Source organism: Melospiza georgiana, chromosome 14 (assembly GCF_028018845.1).
Source record: "Melospiza georgiana isolate bMelGeo1 chromosome 14, bMelGeo1.pri, whole genome shotgun sequence".
Taxonomy (NCBI): Eukaryota; Metazoa; Chordata; class Aves; order Passeriformes; family Passerellidae; genus Melospiza; species Melospiza georgiana.
Genome location: NC_080443.1, coordinates 13,769,578 through 13,786,943, shown reverse-complemented (window position 1 = coordinate 13,786,943; position 17,366 = coordinate 13,769,578). Strand labels below are relative to the sequence as shown.

The window sequence follows — 17,366 nt, the reverse complement described above, 5'->3', positions numbered from 1 at the left end:
GTATGGGGTAAAAAGGATGTATTTTGATGCCAGATGCTAGCTGCATTTCAACAGCTCCTCTAACCTCAGGTTTCTTCATCATTATTAAAATGGCATGCTTAACTAGACACACTCATCTATTCCCTTTACCCCAGGCTGAAGTCCACTCACCTCAGACTCCAGCTCAGTGAGGTTTCCCACTATGTCTCTGCAATCAGACACCAAGTCATCAAGATGGTCCTGAAGGCATTCCAGCTCCTACAGAAACAGACATTGTAGTGTGATCCAAGAACCTAAGCTGAAATTCTGGGGTTAAAACATTATTACACATGTGAAACTGCCCTCCTTTTTGTAAAGTCCTAAATCTCATTTAATCCCACTCCTCCACTAGCACTCCCAGAACACACATACATAGTAATTACTGAAAATGGTGGTCTAGGATGTTACCTTACCACTTGTTCTCAAAAGCTGCATGATGTGCTTTCACTTCTGGAATATCCCATTTAATCTGCCCTTTCCATAACCCTACAGAGAGGTTAGTTACCCAGCCTATGATGGGCACTTCAGAAAGACAGGGTGTCTACAGCACCTGCTGCAGAATGGTCCCTTCACTACAGCCCTCCAGGCACAGCAGTTTAACATGAAAGTATCTGCTGAAACTTTGTTAAGTAGCTGCAGATGTTAGTTTGGTTCTGTACAAACACAGGAAGCATGTCAGTACTTGCCAAATGGAAATGGGATAAAGTTTATGTGGGAAATATCAAGCTTGTAATAGAATAGTATAAATAAGAGGGTTGACAGAGGTAGGGTTACTTCTTTAAAGCCCTTTTTGCAAACTATCCCCTTCTCCCTTCTCATTCCACTAACATCTGAACATGCAAAGCTTTTCTGCACCACCTGTCTCAGTCTAGTGCAGATTGCGTTTCAAACTGCACTAATTTTTAACACGTTTTCCACTATCAAGAGGCAGCAAGACATCCTTTTATCTCCTTTATATCTTTCCCACCCTTTGCAAACAAAGTAACATATTGTGTACAGTACCTGCCCTGTCTCTGTTTTTTCACTGCACCACTTCCCCAGGTCAATCATGCACTTGTCCTGGAGGGCTGGGTCCAGCTTCACATCCATGGCTCGCTGATGGAGGATTCTCTGCACCTCTGCTCTGCACTCTCGTGATAGCTGCAAAGAGAACAGGGAGTGTTTGGCATATGGGGTCCCTAAATTCACACAGGGCAAACAGGATGCTGTCAGGTGAGGTTCTGAGAGTAACCACAAATGCCATCATCAATCCCAGAAGGCACAGAAGTCCTGCACTGCTCAGCACAGGCCTGCCAGGGCCCCCACAAGAAATGAGGGCTCCAAAAGAGCTTGGAGCTCTGTCCTTTAGTTTAGATAGATGCTCCTCTCATTCCACTAAGTTAAATTTTATATTTTTAGACCTCTATTTTGCTTTATGAAAGAGATGTCAGATCAGGTCCCCAGGCAATCTGCTACACCTTCACTCAAAGCTACAGACCGACTGTGGAGAAGAAAGTCAAAATAGCTCATGCCCTTAATACCAAATGGGAAGCCCAGAATAAGGCAACACAGTCCAGCTGTAATTTCTGCTCAGCAATCCGCACCATAGCATATCAGAGTCAGCACTTGCAAGACAGGAAGAAACAAACTGTAGGAAACCAAGGGATACTGGTGTGGTGCTTATCCAACCTAAAATGCACCAGTTGAAGCTTAAAGTTGCATACATTTAAAAATCCAAACCCCTGGAAGTTACCTAGCATTCTGTCAACAGCACTGGAAACAAATACAGGTCTAACCTCCCATGGGTTTGCTTCCAAGACTCAATTTCAAAATGACAGCTGCTCCCTTAGCCTACTTTCTAAAAGAAAAACACATTTAAAAACCTTTTCTCTCTCTGATAGATTATTTGCAGGGTGGCTATTGATTTCTCTGGTCAGCATTAATATAAAATGGAATGAAAAATCTCAACTCAGCAGACTAAGAAACCGCATTAAAAAAAATTATTCCTAAAAGAGATGCTTTCAATCAATACTTGACCTCTGCCACAAAAGACCTTCTAAATCAAGCTGTGGAAATTAATTTTTAAACTGGGCCATTGTGTAAACCCATCAACTCCTAGGGACTGTGTACACTATAGTGCCAAAAGAAATGGAACTGAGTACCCAGGTGCTTTCATCTGAGTGCCCTGCTAAAGGCACGAGAGGGCAGCAAACTTGAAAAGAGCAGCTCTCAACCACAAATGTGATTATGGTGGATCTCCAGACTGCAGGGCAGCAAGTCAGATCCCCACTGTCATCTTCAAAGACAGCATAAGCACATTTACCAGTACAGCATGCTCCAAAGAACTGGAAGGATGCATTATATCAACAGGAAGAACTATATGGAATATAATCTGAAGCTGGGCAAAAATCAAAACTTAAGTAGCAACAGCCAAGGAAAGCTGATCTTGAAACTCCTTTTTGCATAAAACCAATTTTGCATCTATGCTGTCTATCTGCAAGGAATCACATTCCTCTTTGGAAAGACATGAGGGAGGACTTGTACTGGGTTTGAACTGAAATGTTAAGTTGGTGTCAGCACACAGTTCGCTCCATGGGCCTGTAACACTGGTCAGTCATACTGCTGGGCCTATTCTGCCTCACCAGAACAACCACCCAGACCTTCAGGGCACCCTTGAGGAGGAGATGGGCACCCAAAGCAGTGCAACCACCACCTACAGTAAATGATTTAAAGTAGTGTGTCTGAGTTCTGGCAGTTTTAGCATTGCATGTCAAACTTCCAAAGAGGTGTGCAACCCTTCTACCACAGATCAACCAGCAACAAGGTGTCCATCAGCACTCACCCTCCTTCCCTGCTCCTCTGTACGATATGCATGCCTGTACAAGCAGGAGAACACAGCCCCTGGAGGCATCAGCTCACTGGTCTCATTCCAGCCGTGGGTATGGCAGAGGCGGGAGGCGTCCCCCTGACACTTGCGGTAAAGGACCGTGTCCAACCTGCAAACAAAGGAGTCAGCGCTGGCACTTCACTCAAACATGGAATGTTTTTCATATCCCAAAATGCTCTGGAGGCAGAAAATCCACTTCAATTTTCAGGCACCACCAGGACACCACGCAGGAGCAGTGTCTGACCAACTGAACCAACAGGTGGCCTCAACTCAATTCAGAATCAACTCCCTAAGTAACACCAAAATATTTAATTACAGATCAAATTTTCAACTCTTCCCGAAGCACCTCCCATTTTATTCTGCAGTATGCCAGCCAAATGCTGACACATGAGAAAAGAAATCATCTCCTTGATGCCCTGAAGCAGCAGAAAGGCAGGTACATACCACATTTTGCTGGTGTAATATCTTACACTTTGTACTGCTGCCATTCTGAAACATCATTTCCATAAAAATCTGAGTTGGATTGATTCTGTCTGCCCTGGATTTGAGCCAACTGCAAACTCAGTGCCCCTGCTTTGCATATATGTGCAGATGTCCTAAGATGAAGTCTAATTACATGAAAGCTAAGTGAGATATTGCTAGCCTTCCAAAATGGAATTTTCATATCTATAAAACACTACAGGAAAAAAAAATCAAGTGATTTCAGTGGACACAATGATATAGATAATGATAAAGGTATCAACAAAACCCCTACTACTCTGTGCATCTGAGGCACAAAGTCAGTGCAACAGATTCATAAGCCAGTTCTGGGGAACAGTGGTTGAACAAAGATAAGCAAATGCTGCCCAGCCTGCATTATGAATTAGTATTATTCTTACTCCCAGGAAAATGCAAATAATCAGTCTTCCTTCTTCCAATAATTTAAGTTTGACTCAAACAATGAATTACCTCCTGGAAACAGTACAGGCAGGAGACCCAGCAATGAAGATAAACAGGAAGGGGGGGAAAATTTAGTATTCTTGTCTACCTATGGAGATAATTACTCAGATGAGTAAATGAACAGCCAAAAAGCCTTAAACTCCCTGCTCCACAAAGCCCCATCTTTAAAAGCAGAAGGTTCACAGAGCACATCAGCTCTCAGCTACTGGCAATGCTGTCCATAAATACACAACTTGCTCTGAGTCAAGATTTTCACAATGTTTGATCTGAACATTCCTTGCAGTAATCAAAGCCCAGGACTTCTTGCCTTACACTCTTTGTGGCCATTGAGAACAATTATTCAATTTCTTGCAGCAACCCCATTTAATGTACTCTATTTCCTCACCTCTCAATCTTCTTTAGAAGACAAGCCAAACACTTACTCTTTCCTCACTGGTCACGTTTATCAAATTTATTCTCTCCTCATCCTAACCAACACTGACACAAGGGGCTTTGTATGCATTTAAAACAAAGCACTGCCATCTCTGGATGAAAAAGATGGAAAAGTAGTGCTCTGAAGGGTATTACATCTGCTCCACAGGCTGTAATCACACAGAGAAATTGAAAAAAGCCAGAAAAGGAGGCAGGAAGCTTCTCACACAGTGAGTCTTTGTTATACTTAAAAACTTTGTTTCCTTAAGTTCCATATTGTAGCACTTGGAGTAGATACAACTGGCTGCCACCTGCAGAGAAAGTGACCTTTGTATTCAACAGCGTCAGACAAAATTCTTTAATCAAAGATGCAACAAATTTTAGAACTCAAACTTGAGGAGTTTTTAAGGCTGCATCACTTCTAAAAAAGTACCTGATTTAAGTGGGATCACACCTTTTCTAAGCAGCTTTTGCTTTTAGTGTTCTACACAAGCATTAACACCCTACTGACCTGGCATACTTTAAAGTCCTCTTCTGAACAACCACAAGCTCTACTGTTTTACAAGGAACTGCTAATGCATACAAACACTTATTACAAACAACAGGTGAAGATAAATCTTGTTTCACAGTACTCACTTCCAGTCACGAGATATAAAATACTGGAGCTCCAGGAGCCTATGCTCACAGTCTTCTACCATTTTCTCAGTATACAAGTGCTCCATCAGGCAAGACAGAATCCTGCAAACAAGAAAAAGTCAGGCCACAGACTGTTGAAATAATGCTGAGCTTCCCTGTAACAGCTGGTGTTGCCAAATCAGTCGTCCAGTGAACCAGAGATAAGATGCTGAAACTCAGTGAAGATCTTTCTCTTCCTTCAAAAAGACTACATCTAAAACAACAAATACAAACCTGATATACACTTATGTTCCATTGTTTTAGTTATCTCAGCAAGTCTGATATACAACAAAATCATAAGGAGTATTCCATCAAAAATCTGGCCCAGGGGAGAATACATTATCAGACCTGAAGACAAAGGAGAAACCTGTCTCTGCAGTATGAGTTTGCTTATCTGGCCTTTCCAGGTTTGTCACTTTGTGATACTGCTTGAGACTTACATGGTTAGAGAAATTAGCACATCAAATGTTACAAACTAAAATCTAAGTGCCTGTGAAAGCTACATCCTTCACCAGTGCTCAACCAGTCCTATAAAAACACTGGCCTGCTTTTACAGCAAGAATGGAAACATCTCAGTGCAGCTCTGTATGACTGGTCTGGAGTAATAGTATGGATAGGTTTTAGTGTCTCTACAGCTCAGCCACACAACCTTCATGGATGCCCAACAGGGAAAAAAGCCCCAGCTCTGAGTGAGAGGACCTACATGGGGTCTCCAGACCGTATGTGCTTGCAGGCTGTCTGGATCACCGACTCGCAGGCCTCATTCAGCGCGCGGTCGATGCGATAATCGGCACCGGGGTCCGTCTCCTGAATCAGGGTTTGAAGCTGAAGAAAGGAATTGTGGACAGGAAAACAAATGTTAAAGACATAAATGAGACTACTTACAATCTCTCAGTGTGGTAATTCTGTGCCAGTAACAACACCATGATGTATGAACTCTGCTCCACAGTGTTTTATTTTAAGAGCTTGTGCTGCCAACCCCAGCACTGCTGGACCCTAATTATCATTATGAAGTAGCCCAGGAACATTGCATGAGACCAGTTACACACTGAAGGTCAGCCATGAGCTTGGACTACTTACATACCAATTTACAGAACAGAACAGGTCAAATTCTATTTGCTTATTGTATTTTTGATCTGTCTTAAGCTTTGATGGTAGCCTCATTCCAGAAGGCTGACAATACCAAATGCACAAACTTTTTGTATTTTCCTGAATACTATTTACAACTGAAACCTGAATCAATGTCTTAAGATAGTGTGCCTATCTACAAAATTTAAACCAGTTTTTTATCTTTTCTTCTTGTGAAACAAGTATTCTGACAAAAGCTGCAGAAAAACAATTCTCTTTTTAATAACGAAACATCACTTAGCATATTTAGCACTATGTTACAAAATCAAATGTGGACACAGTCCATACCAGCTGAACACTAATTTGGGAGGTGTCTGCTGGGCTAGGGGAAGAGAATTTGGGTAAATCTCAGTTTTGGGACAAGGAGAGCTTCTGGACCTTAACTCAGCCAAGGATCCCCACGCCCTACTTCATTTTCCATCAAGCTGTAGATTTCCAAAAACTGATGGAAGGCAGACTGGTATCATCATTTGGCAGGCAAATATTCTCAGCTGACAAATTTGAAGAGGGGGGGGGAAGAGAGGTTGCTGAGAAGGCAATTGGACGCCAACATCAAATGGTCTATATGCTCTTAAGATCTTGACACGTAGTTAATGATTTTTGTCACTGGCCCTCAGCCCAACTAAATCAAAAGCACAGTTACAATTTTATCCTCCACCTTTCAAAGTCCGCACCTAAACACCACCCAGGAAACTCTCAGGGGCAAAAACATCACAAAATACAGGCAAGAAAAAAGCATCATAGAACTGGAGAAAATACAAGCTAGCACTATTTATCCAATGGGAAACTTGCAGTCATGAGGAGAGACCACAGATTGCCTGGGAGGAACACAGGATTTCCTGCAACTTGCTCTTAATTATGCCCAGCCTCAGCTTCTAAGGGATGCAGGCAGCATCCCTGAGAAGAGCACTATTTATCAAAAATTCTTGAGATATTTTCATTTAAAAATAGTAGTAGTAGTAGTAGTAGTAATAATAATAATAATAATAATAATAGAAGCATTTTATACATCTCTGACAGTGGTCAAACAGAACCTTAAGGTCAAACCTTAACTGGATGTGTTCTTTATAAACTTTGTAAAAGTCACTGCAAGAGGAAGAAGAATATTATGGTTTTGCTGGTGCAGAAACTCACACAGCCTGCATGGATGGGGAACACTCTGTGTGTGTAAACTTCTGGGATTACTTCAAGCCAGGTGATTTACAAGATGGGTGAATAGAATCTCAAACCCAACACTTTCTTACACACAGAGATAAAATAAACTGGACAGAGCATTATGTAGGCAGATTCTCAGGTTTCAGTTAATTGGTATTTTTGTTGCTATCAAGTGGAAGAGGCCAAAAGCACACCAGGTACAACAGCTCAGAAGAACTGAAGCACCTCCTTATCCCTCCACCCTGTTCTGGGCACTACTGCAGAATTCCTGACCTTAATGCTCAGCCACATGCACGATGTGCAGCACCAAGCCAGCTGCCCTGACTGCAGGGAAGGAGGAATAATTTGGCACCAGTGATAGAAGTGAAGGTTGTATAGGATTTTTCCTCCCTCACACAACAAACCCTTAGAGCTGAAGAGCAGCTGGATAAACTTTACAATGCTCTGAACTTGTATCTTGGGCATGGAACTAAATTTACAATGAACTACCAATTTAACAGCTTAGAAGTTGGAAGCAAGAAATATATGCCCTTTAAGCAGGGATTGGAGTTTTATACACTCAAAGGTCTGAATTGAAAAAACCCCAAAGGTAAAACCAGGGCAACATAGAAGTCACCTACTTGAAAAACACTTTATCAACAGGTCTAATATAAAATATTGCTTCCACCAAACAACATCAGAGATGTTAGACCCTGCCAGTACAGCTGCAGCCCTTTGAAGGGCTGATGCTCACAATTAAATGATGCTATCTCCTATCTGATGACTTACCACAGCACACACACCTTCCCTGTGGGCAGGATCCTTTATGAGGCTCAGCATACACCCAGGGGCCCTCTTTCTAACTTAGAAACTTGAAAACTTACAGAAAGCCATTGCTCCTCTACCATTCACAGAGCTTTAGCATTTTGCCAAGTTCACCACTCAAACTGAGACTAAGCCCCCACACAGCTCTGACATTTGGGTCTAGATGTGTTTCCTGCACAACAGCAGATAGGTGTGAGCACAGACTCCCACATGCAAGATCACTCTGGCTGAGGTGTCTCACAAGAAATGGAACTTCTCAAATTAAAATACTGGGGTTTGAGAATGTCTAACAGTGCATTTTGTTCAAAATTTTAAATACAAATAATCACTCATAATCCGCCTGCAGGAAAAGGTACTAGTCAATGCTCTTGCAGGAAATTGAAATGGAGGTTCTTTGGTTGTGCTTTGTTGTTTTGGGACTCTTTATATTCCTTCTGGCAGATGGGCTAATGTCTTCCTTTCATAGGACAAGCACAATCAGAGCAAACCTTCACAGACAGGACAGGAAGTAAAACCAGATCCAAAATAGATGTTTCCCCTTCCAATTGCCTCTGGCAAACTTTTTAGGCAGGTGTGTCTGGACACAGAGCTTCTAGAAGGAAGAATTTCAGGACAACACCTGTTGCTTTGTGTTAGTCAAGAAATCAAGGTGCTGTATTAGCATTAGCTAATGATACTGCTACAAGCACAAGGATGTGAGTTTTTTACTCTATGGAAAAGACAACATCTGGAGATGGACCCAAAGCACTGCAGCAAGCTCTGCTGGGACCATCCCAGAGCACTTCTGCTGTTTTCCTCTCTTTCTACAAGTGAAAATATAGGGTAGGGGCACCATAGACAACTGCTCCATCATCAAGAGCCACAGCAAACTACACACCAAAGGTGCTCTCTAGGTACCCAAAAAGAACTGAAATGGCCCCAGCTTACTCTGAAGGATGGATCTCTAACTCCCCTTCTTCAGGGATTGCCATATGGGCCAACCTCATGTGACAAGCAGTTGAAGCCTCCAGCCCAAATTGCACAGTATCTGTAAGAGCTTCACACAATATTCTCTTCCTTGCAAAGATAATTTATCTACCTTTAAAGGTAAAAGCAGAAAGCTCATTCTAACACATTAAGTCAAAACACAACAAAGCCATTGACAGCTGAGCAACCCTTACCATTCAAATACAAAAATTAAGAACAATCAATTCTTTAGTACTTCAAAAGTTGTAGGCAGCTATATAGTAGTACCATGTCAGTCTTCAGAAACTCAGAACATTGGAATGTTTATCCTGTTCTTGCAATCATCTATTTCCTCTTGCCCATAAAAATCCAGACAAGCTTAATAAAGGTATAAAATCAACACTTAATTTGCTTTCTCCTGTCCTTTGACCAGAGAAAAAAACACATTTAACTTGAAGGGGGACTCATGGACAATCCTATTTGCTATTGCATCAACTTACTGGAAAAAAATAAAACAGTAGCTTAAGTATAAGATAACTAAAAAACCTCGAAACTTGCCCTAAATTTGTAAGATATTTTTCTCTGAAAGTTTGAAATCCCATATCACTTGTGGGGGCCTCCTGTTTTGATTAATTACTTGTTCTGAACATGCATGTCGTGATCTAAAAGTTATTCCCAATATTAACTGATCTTAGGAACATTTGCAAATAATGAAATTCTGGAGCAGCAGTTTCAATTTCCTATTTAAACAGAAACAAATATTCAGTTTTTCACACAAAGGCTGCAAAGCTTAAGTCATGCACTACAGATCCCTGCAGGAATGACTCAAACTGTACAGCTGCTGCACCAGTACACCTGGTATTTATGCAGAAATAAGCTTCATCACAAAAGCACCCTATGACTTACAAAATTTTAACAGCTATCAATTTACCTTTGATAACACAGAAAAACTGGCATCATTTGAGGCTCAAGTTTTAAGCTACATTTGAAACAAAAATGTACAGAATAGTGGCTCTGTTTATTAAAAGAAGTCAAGGGCACACATCTCCTCAAATTCCAACATCAGCACTAACACTCCCTTGCCATTTTTATCATTGATGTCACTTTTTTGGGCTCATGGGTCATTAAAACCAAACCCAAGAATAAGTACAAAAATGTAATTTCATATTAAAAAGGCACTAATGAATTTGAACAAAAATGAAATTGTTTTCAATTTAAAGAAATGATAAGCAGGATGTATTTGGGCCAAAATGGAGTTATAAGAAGGAAAAAGGAAACATCCTATTTTACAGAGGTAGTTTGGAGGAAAATGGCATTTCCTTCAGTGGCTGAAAGTACATCAACACAGAGCAGTCTGCTGTACCTCCCTGCCCCTAAAGTTCCATTTCCATCACTAAAGCTGAATGAAATAGCAGAAGTAAAACTGAATGGGAAGGTGCTTTGAAAGGTTTTGTGCATTTCCAAGGACAGGGCACAGGGGGGAAAGGGAAGGAGAGGGAGAAAAGGGAAGAACAAGGAATGTTTTAGAACTATAAAAGGCACACCTTGCACCCAGGAGAGATTTCCATTACTTCAAAGCTGGTGGAGAAGAACTACAGAAGATCCAATAAAAAGCCCAGGGCACAACAATCCAAAATGCATTTTTTGAGGGGAAAACCACCACCCTTACCCTTGCTGCACACCAAGTTCACAGCATGGCAATTACACAACTGCTTCAGGCAGTCAGTGGCACCCAGCAGAGCCAGGCTGACTTCAGCAGAACCTCCATCACAAGGCAAAACCCTGACAGCAATCAGTGCTTTTACCAAGTGAGCAAACAGAGTGAAGTGATAAGAATCTCCTTACTGCCTGCTGACAGTTGAGGCCCACGTTGCCCTTCTCGCCACGCACCACCTTCATGAGGCAGTGCAGGGTGCGGCCCTTGCGGTGCAGCCCCGAGCAGTGGTGCTCGATCTCCCCGCGGCAGCTCAGGATGATCTCGGGGCTCAGCGAGAAATCCTCCATCAGCATGCGCCGGTAATCCAGCATCTCACCCTGGCACTCACTGCTCACCTGCCGACCTGGGCAAGAGAAGAGGATGTGATTTAGGAGCAGTGCTTAGCAGAGCTCTCCTTAGCAGACCCGTGCTACCAGCAGGGACATGTCCGCACCCTGAACAACACCAGACTAAGAGAAAGGTGCTGGAGCATTCGTGCTGGGGAATAAACCAGTGGTTGTGGTAGCTCCTGTCACTTCAACAACCCTATAAAATATAGCCAGTCTATGAATTTAACACAGATTTTTAAAAAATGAATGCCTGAAAGATTAGGTGAATCTGATTTTGGATTTCACATTACAGGAGTGGCTTCTGAAGAACAGCTGAAAGCACTCATGGATCTGCAGTTCTGTAGCACAAGTCAGCTTTTCCCCACATGCTCCAAGGGCTTCTTTTTCTCACAGAAGTCACCTTTTGTAGGCTCACCAGCTTGGTATGTAACTGGGAGAGGAATTTGTTTGGACAGCAGGTTAAATATTTTCTCCAATGAAAAGGTTCTCTAGGGCAATAGTACATAAATGCTCAGGAAGACAAAACTCAGACTTAAACAAGAGCGCATATAGTGTCCAACAAACCACTGCAGCTGCACAGGAATATTGCTGTAGTAAATGCTTAGATCTGCCATGAGCTTTCCTACAGTCCCCATCACAACCTATTTATATGTGCACAACATCCCACGGAACAGAGGATACCCCAACAGGGGCTGCCAGGTGCTGTTACACATGTACATGGTGCTGTGTGGAATAATTAGTGTTCCTCCTGGGCTATGCCTCATGCATGAGACACTGCAGAACCTGTTCCACCATGAAATTGAATAGCTGAACAGCAGTTTTCTGCATGCAATTCAGGAAACCACCTGCCCTACTGCAGGGAGAAGTAAAAAAAAACAACAAAACAACACCCCAAACCACAACTTTTCTACAGACAGGGCACATCGTTTCCACATCAATCAGAAGCAATGAGTTATCCAAACTCACAAATGCAGAGTACTTATGGAATTATGGCAGCCTTTCCATCCCTTGCCAGAGGCACTGCAGCATGCACTGCTCACTCTGAAACCACCCAGCTGCAAGCCAGGAGGGAAAACAAGCAGTTCTAGAGGAACAAACAGTGCAGATCTAGAGGATGTAACACATTGTTTCATATTATGGCAATTTCACAGAGAACCTTTAGCATGGTCCAGCTGCACTGAGCCTTCTAATGCCTTTGGAGACAGCAGCTGATGTTAGGACACCTCCAGCTTACATTAACCTAAATGATCAAAAATAATATTCTCACACTTACCTTCTTTCTATATAGGGAAAAACCAGAGTCAAAGAAATTAAGGCATTTACTCAAGTTACTGAACTGCAAGAAAAGACATTATTTACAACAGGCAGGGGACTTAGTATCCCTGGTTTTCCCTGAGTGAGGATAAACAGGTTCTCTATTCTGTGTTTTAACCTTGTAGCATATTTAATGCTTACTACACAATGGAGGAAAAGAGCTGCTTGAATTCACAGTGAATAGAAGGATTTGCAACTACACATCAGCAGTCCAAGTGGGATTTGCTATTTTGCATTTTAAACTTCTTGTCTGCACAAAAGGAGTCAGTGGCAGAGGGGGTTACTCAGCTATTCTGATCATCAAAACAACAGCGATGAAAGCACCATGATGAGGAAATTTGCCTTGGAAATAGGAGAAGGGGACTGTAAATAACATCGAAGCTGAAGGTCCCTGAATTTAAGATCAAGGTCCCAGCAAGTTTTGAACTGCCCTTACCTCTGTGCACAGCAGACTCCAAGCACATGAGCAGGTAGGAGAGCCGGGCTTCCCGCGAGCGGGGCAGGTTCTCCACATTGCACCGATATTTCTTCAGGTCGCTCTTACAGGACTTGGCCAGTGAGTAGCTGACCTTGTAGTCCTGGGCAATGAGCTTCTGGCGGGTGGTGAGAGCATCACGACACTGCAGGAGACACAATGGGGTGGTGAATGAGCTGCTGTGCTGGGGGCAGAGAGCTGGACCGGCTGCTGGCAAGTTTTCAAGTTGCATCTTAGAAAACAAACGATATTTTTAAATTCATGAATTTAAGCTGGACTGCAGCTAAATTTCATTTGTCTCATAGAAACCACATAGTTAACAACGCACACCAGGGTCAACAGATCAGGGGCTTCAAAGGGAGCAGCTCTCTGCAGAGCAGTTCTCAGAACTGCACATTCATCCAGCCTTTTGTGAAGAGCGTGACTCATTCGTGGTAACTAGGAGCAGTTGCTGACATTTATCCCAGCTGTGGTACATGCTCACCCCATGCCCTCAAGAAATAACTTTTTCCAGTTGCATTTACAAAATAATGTGTTTCTTGGATTTGTTCTGCAACGCCCTGAGCAGATGAAGCAGATAAAAGTCTAACCGTGGGAATTTCCAGCCATTTTCCACAACTGATGAGGTTCATGAGGATGCACTGTGGCCAAACCTGAACCCAGCAGCTGCAAGAACAACCCTCTAAATTTCAACCAAAAAAGGACCTGTAAAAACACTGCTGCACTTCATAGCTTTTGGTTTAAATTATGTGAAAATTAAATCTGAGGGCAGCAGATAACTCAGAATAGCTCAAGCAAATTTGTCCATTCCCAGCCCACTTGAAAGGAAGGAAAACAGTGAATATGTAGAGTAGGGGAATGAGGGAGCAATCTTGGCACAAGGAACAGGAAAGTCCTAGAACCTGCTCCCCACTTTCTTACATCAGGTTTTTGACTTCATCCTCTTCTTCCCACACCTACTTGAGGACGGGAAAAGCCCTACTCCAAGATATTCCCACTCCATCTTTCATGCTCCTGTGCAGTCCCAGACCTTGGGACTGGACGATTTTACACCTCTGGACACAGGGAGATACAGGCTTGCAGACAGCTCATCACCTGAAGCAGGGAAAGGCTGGATACAGCCCAGGAGCCAATTCTGCATGACACAAAGCAAGCCACCCACCAGCAGCTATTGCTGGCTACATGTGTGTGCAGCAGCTGGCAAGGAGGGACTCTTTGCTGGGTAACAGCTTCTACAAAACCAGTGACTTTGCAGATGGTCCAGCCTTGGCAGCTACAAGAGTGAGAACTACATTTAGTGCTCCTTCTGCTCTGCAAACTGCATCCTCAGAGCATCCACCCCTCTCTCTCTCTCTCTCTCTCTATGAAGTCATCTGCTGCAGTTCAGTATAACCTCTCTGCATCTTAGATTCATACCTCAGTCAGCTGATCATGGAAAACACCTTTCACAAACTACCAGTGTCCCAGTATAACTAAACAGAGCTTAGGCAGCAGTTCATTTCAGTAACACACTTCTACAAAATGGAGCTTTGTTTAAAGCCCTCAGAGATCACTTGTTCAGATTTGAATTTGTTAATTGGAACCAAGCTGTCAGACAGCTAATGCAATTAACAAAAAAGAAATTAGTCTGATCCCTTCAGCACTCTGAGTCAGGCTCCTTCAGCAGACCTTCATTGAGGAGATCTTTACAGATACTCATCTTCACATCCTTCCCTACAGATTACAATTCCATATAATCCCAGACACTATGATGCTGCTTCCAAAATCACTGAAGGTATTGCTGCCTTAACAAAGCACCTACACCAATACAACCTTTTCAGAACCAGCTCTCTAGAACATTTTTTTTTGCTGTTGTTGAAAACCACATCTTCAAGAAAACCAGAAGGAAAACTTCTGTTCAGTCACTGAACCGTGCATCCTTCCCACACAGAATGTGATGCTTGAAAACAGCCTTAAAAACACAAGTGAAAGAAACTCAGCTTCTTTTTGTTTTTAATCTGTACAATTAGAACACCATTTATCCAAGGCTTAACCCAGCATGCTGTGACTGCTACTTTAAACAGTCAATCACAATGCTGCCACTTGAGCTCCATGTCTTGCCTCTCCAAATTACCCACCCAAAAGCTCTGATTTATTTAAATCCTTTACTTGAAAGACTGAAACTTGAAACACAAAAAATATCAAAGTAAAAGCATTTGTTAAACTAGCTGATTATCTGGCTAGGAAGATGACATTTTCCTTAACACTGGAAAAGAATAATGCAGCCTGGACTGAGGAGTGATCTGATGATTTCTGCAGTAAGGATTTGTCTCACCAGGGTACTTACCTTTTCACTCATTGATTCTTCGAACTTGTGATTAAAGAGGCACTTGTACACTCGGCCTTCCCCAGCCTGAGTCTGAAACAGAACAGTAACAGTTACCCTTAAAGATAATACTTGTAATATTTGACAAGCAGGCTAAACTACACTTGAGGAGATTTTTTTTAAACTAATAATATATTTGAGTTAATATTTCAAATGACAGCAATGGTTTCTACGCAATAAAAATCCTTTAAATTTTATTGCATTAAAAAAATCTGGTCATGGTCATCACTCTTTTGGTGTAACAATTCTCAGCCAATACAAGCTAGCTGAGACTGAACAATGCAGCTAATGTAGGCATAAAAAGTGCTGCAAGTACAGTCAGGCCAGGCTTTGTGCAACAGCTCACAGCTGTAGAAAGGAGTGGTCACTGACCTCTGCCTTTCCTCCCCCACTCCCTGTCACACCAGCTCTCATGCCCCTTAAACCATTTCTGCCAATCCAGTTCATTAACCCATTGGGAATAACGTGTGTTTGTTGGGTGAATGAATTAATGCTGGAATTACTGCAAAATGACAGTTACAGGGTGTCTATTTTTAGTATTACACAATATCACTCAGGCTGCAGCCTACAGCTCCCTTCACTGCTTTGTCCAGAGAGGTTCTGGGTTTTTAAATGGATTTCTGTAGAGAGAAAGGAAGAGGAAAGCACTCACATTTTCACAGAAGCGCTCTCTGTCATCTCGGCACGCAAAGTAGAGATGCCGGTCCAGGTGGAAGTCATCGGAGGAGAGCTCAGCCACACGAAGAATTGCCTTCTTACACTGGTCAGAAACCTGGATTCGAGGGTCAGTCTCCTCTGCCTCTTTCACCAGGCCTTTTTCCAGGCATGCCACCACCTCTCCTTGTGAGTGAGCATCCTGTGGGAGAACAAGAGACCTCTATCCAAGCTTTTACATAATCAAGTGAGCTGTGATTCTGGCTAAGCACCACTTTAATTAAGCAACAAACTCTCTACATATAGACTTCCCCACATCCAGCCTGAATCTCATTTAAATTCAGAGGAGGCAACAATTAAGACCCGTACTAACCACACTTTATACATCCCTATCCCACTGATGGTCACCATGAAATCCCCCCCTCCAATGCTCTGGGCTTGTTTTAATGTGACTTAATGAGATTATCACTACTTAGTCACACTGCTCAGAGCAGTTTACCAAAACAGCCAAATTATCTTTAATCTGACACAGCTTTCTTGGCACCATGGCAACAGCAAGGATCAGCATCACATTAAGAAAATGCTTGGGGAGAGAAAAATCATAGTTTTGCCATGCCAAGACAAGCCTTCGGTTTGGGTGGTGAAAATTTGTGAGGTAAAAAAGGCCACAAAGGAGCTTTGACCAATCTAGGCTTCTCAATTCCTCCACTAGGAGAATAAAAAAATGCAAAGCATTCAAGAGTAGACAGAGGTCTCTGAAAAAGCACTTCTGGTCCAGTGCTGTGCACCACATCCACTGTCCTGCAGGCCTGGAAACAATATTGGACTATGAGCAGTAACTGCCAATAAACACAGAGAGCCTGTGCTTTGTTCAAAAGCCTGGAGGAGGCAGGGCAAAACTCAGCAAAGCTCTATTTAGCCTCCCATATCCTCAGTATGTGTTTACAAAGAGAACCCTGCCCCCTCCATACTCCTGTAGAAGGTCTGGTTCCTCTAAAGGACTCTACAGGTACAAATTTCTCAAGGCTTCTGCAAATTTTCATGAGAAGGCCACCTTATTTAATGCTGCTCTGCTGTGAGAGGATATTGCCACTAATCTTACACTGTCTGAGTATGCAACAAGGCATGCATGTTCACATTCAGCTGAATCACCCAGCCTGGCATTTGCAGTCACCATTTAGGAGCCATCCCTTCAGCTTGCTCTGTCAAGCAGATCATCCACTGCTGCTGCAGGAGCATGAGTAAGAGAGCAGGCTCCAGAAAACATGCCCATGATACACAAAACCACACAGCTCTCCTCAGTCTTTTTGTTCTGACGTGTCTGCTTACACAGGCAGCCTTTGATTCCTACCTTAGTTCTGCTACACTTAGAGCACAAGCAGAATTGGTTGATTATTTGTTAACTTGTAAACACAACCCAGAAATATCACCAGTTTAAAAAGGCTAAAAGCAGTTTTCCCCTATAAGAAAAAAAAAAGAAAGCAGAAAACCCAAAACCCACACCCCCCAAAATTCCTTATTTTGGTTTGCTCCTTTGAATGAGAACTGGCCAATTCCATATGCTGAGTAAG

General features: G+C 42.6%; 1 protein-coding gene across 1 annotated transcript in view; it reads right to left on the bottom strand.

Annotated features, from left to right (window-relative positions):
• GLG1 (golgi glycoprotein 1) overlaps positions 1-17,366 on the bottom strand; it is an 82,217-nt gene that overhangs the window by 15,338 nt on the left and 49,513 nt on the right. Inside the window, exons 5-13 of the mRNA XM_058033998.1 lie at positions 15,794-15,997; positions 15,103-15,174; positions 12,738-12,921; positions 10,787-11,001; positions 5,613-5,734; positions 4,871-4,972; positions 2,840-2,993; positions 1,021-1,158; positions 151-237 (exon numbers count right to left, since the gene is read on the bottom strand). Of these exons, the coding sequence (XP_057889981.1) occupies positions 151-237; positions 1,021-1,158; positions 2,840-2,993; positions 4,871-4,972; positions 5,613-5,734; positions 10,787-11,001; positions 12,738-12,921; positions 15,103-15,174; positions 15,794-15,997 (1,278 nt within the window). The remainder of the gene's footprint in view (positions 1-150; positions 238-1,020; positions 1,159-2,839; positions 2,994-4,870; positions 4,973-5,612; positions 5,735-10,786; positions 11,002-12,737; positions 12,922-15,102; positions 15,175-15,793; positions 15,998-17,366) is intronic.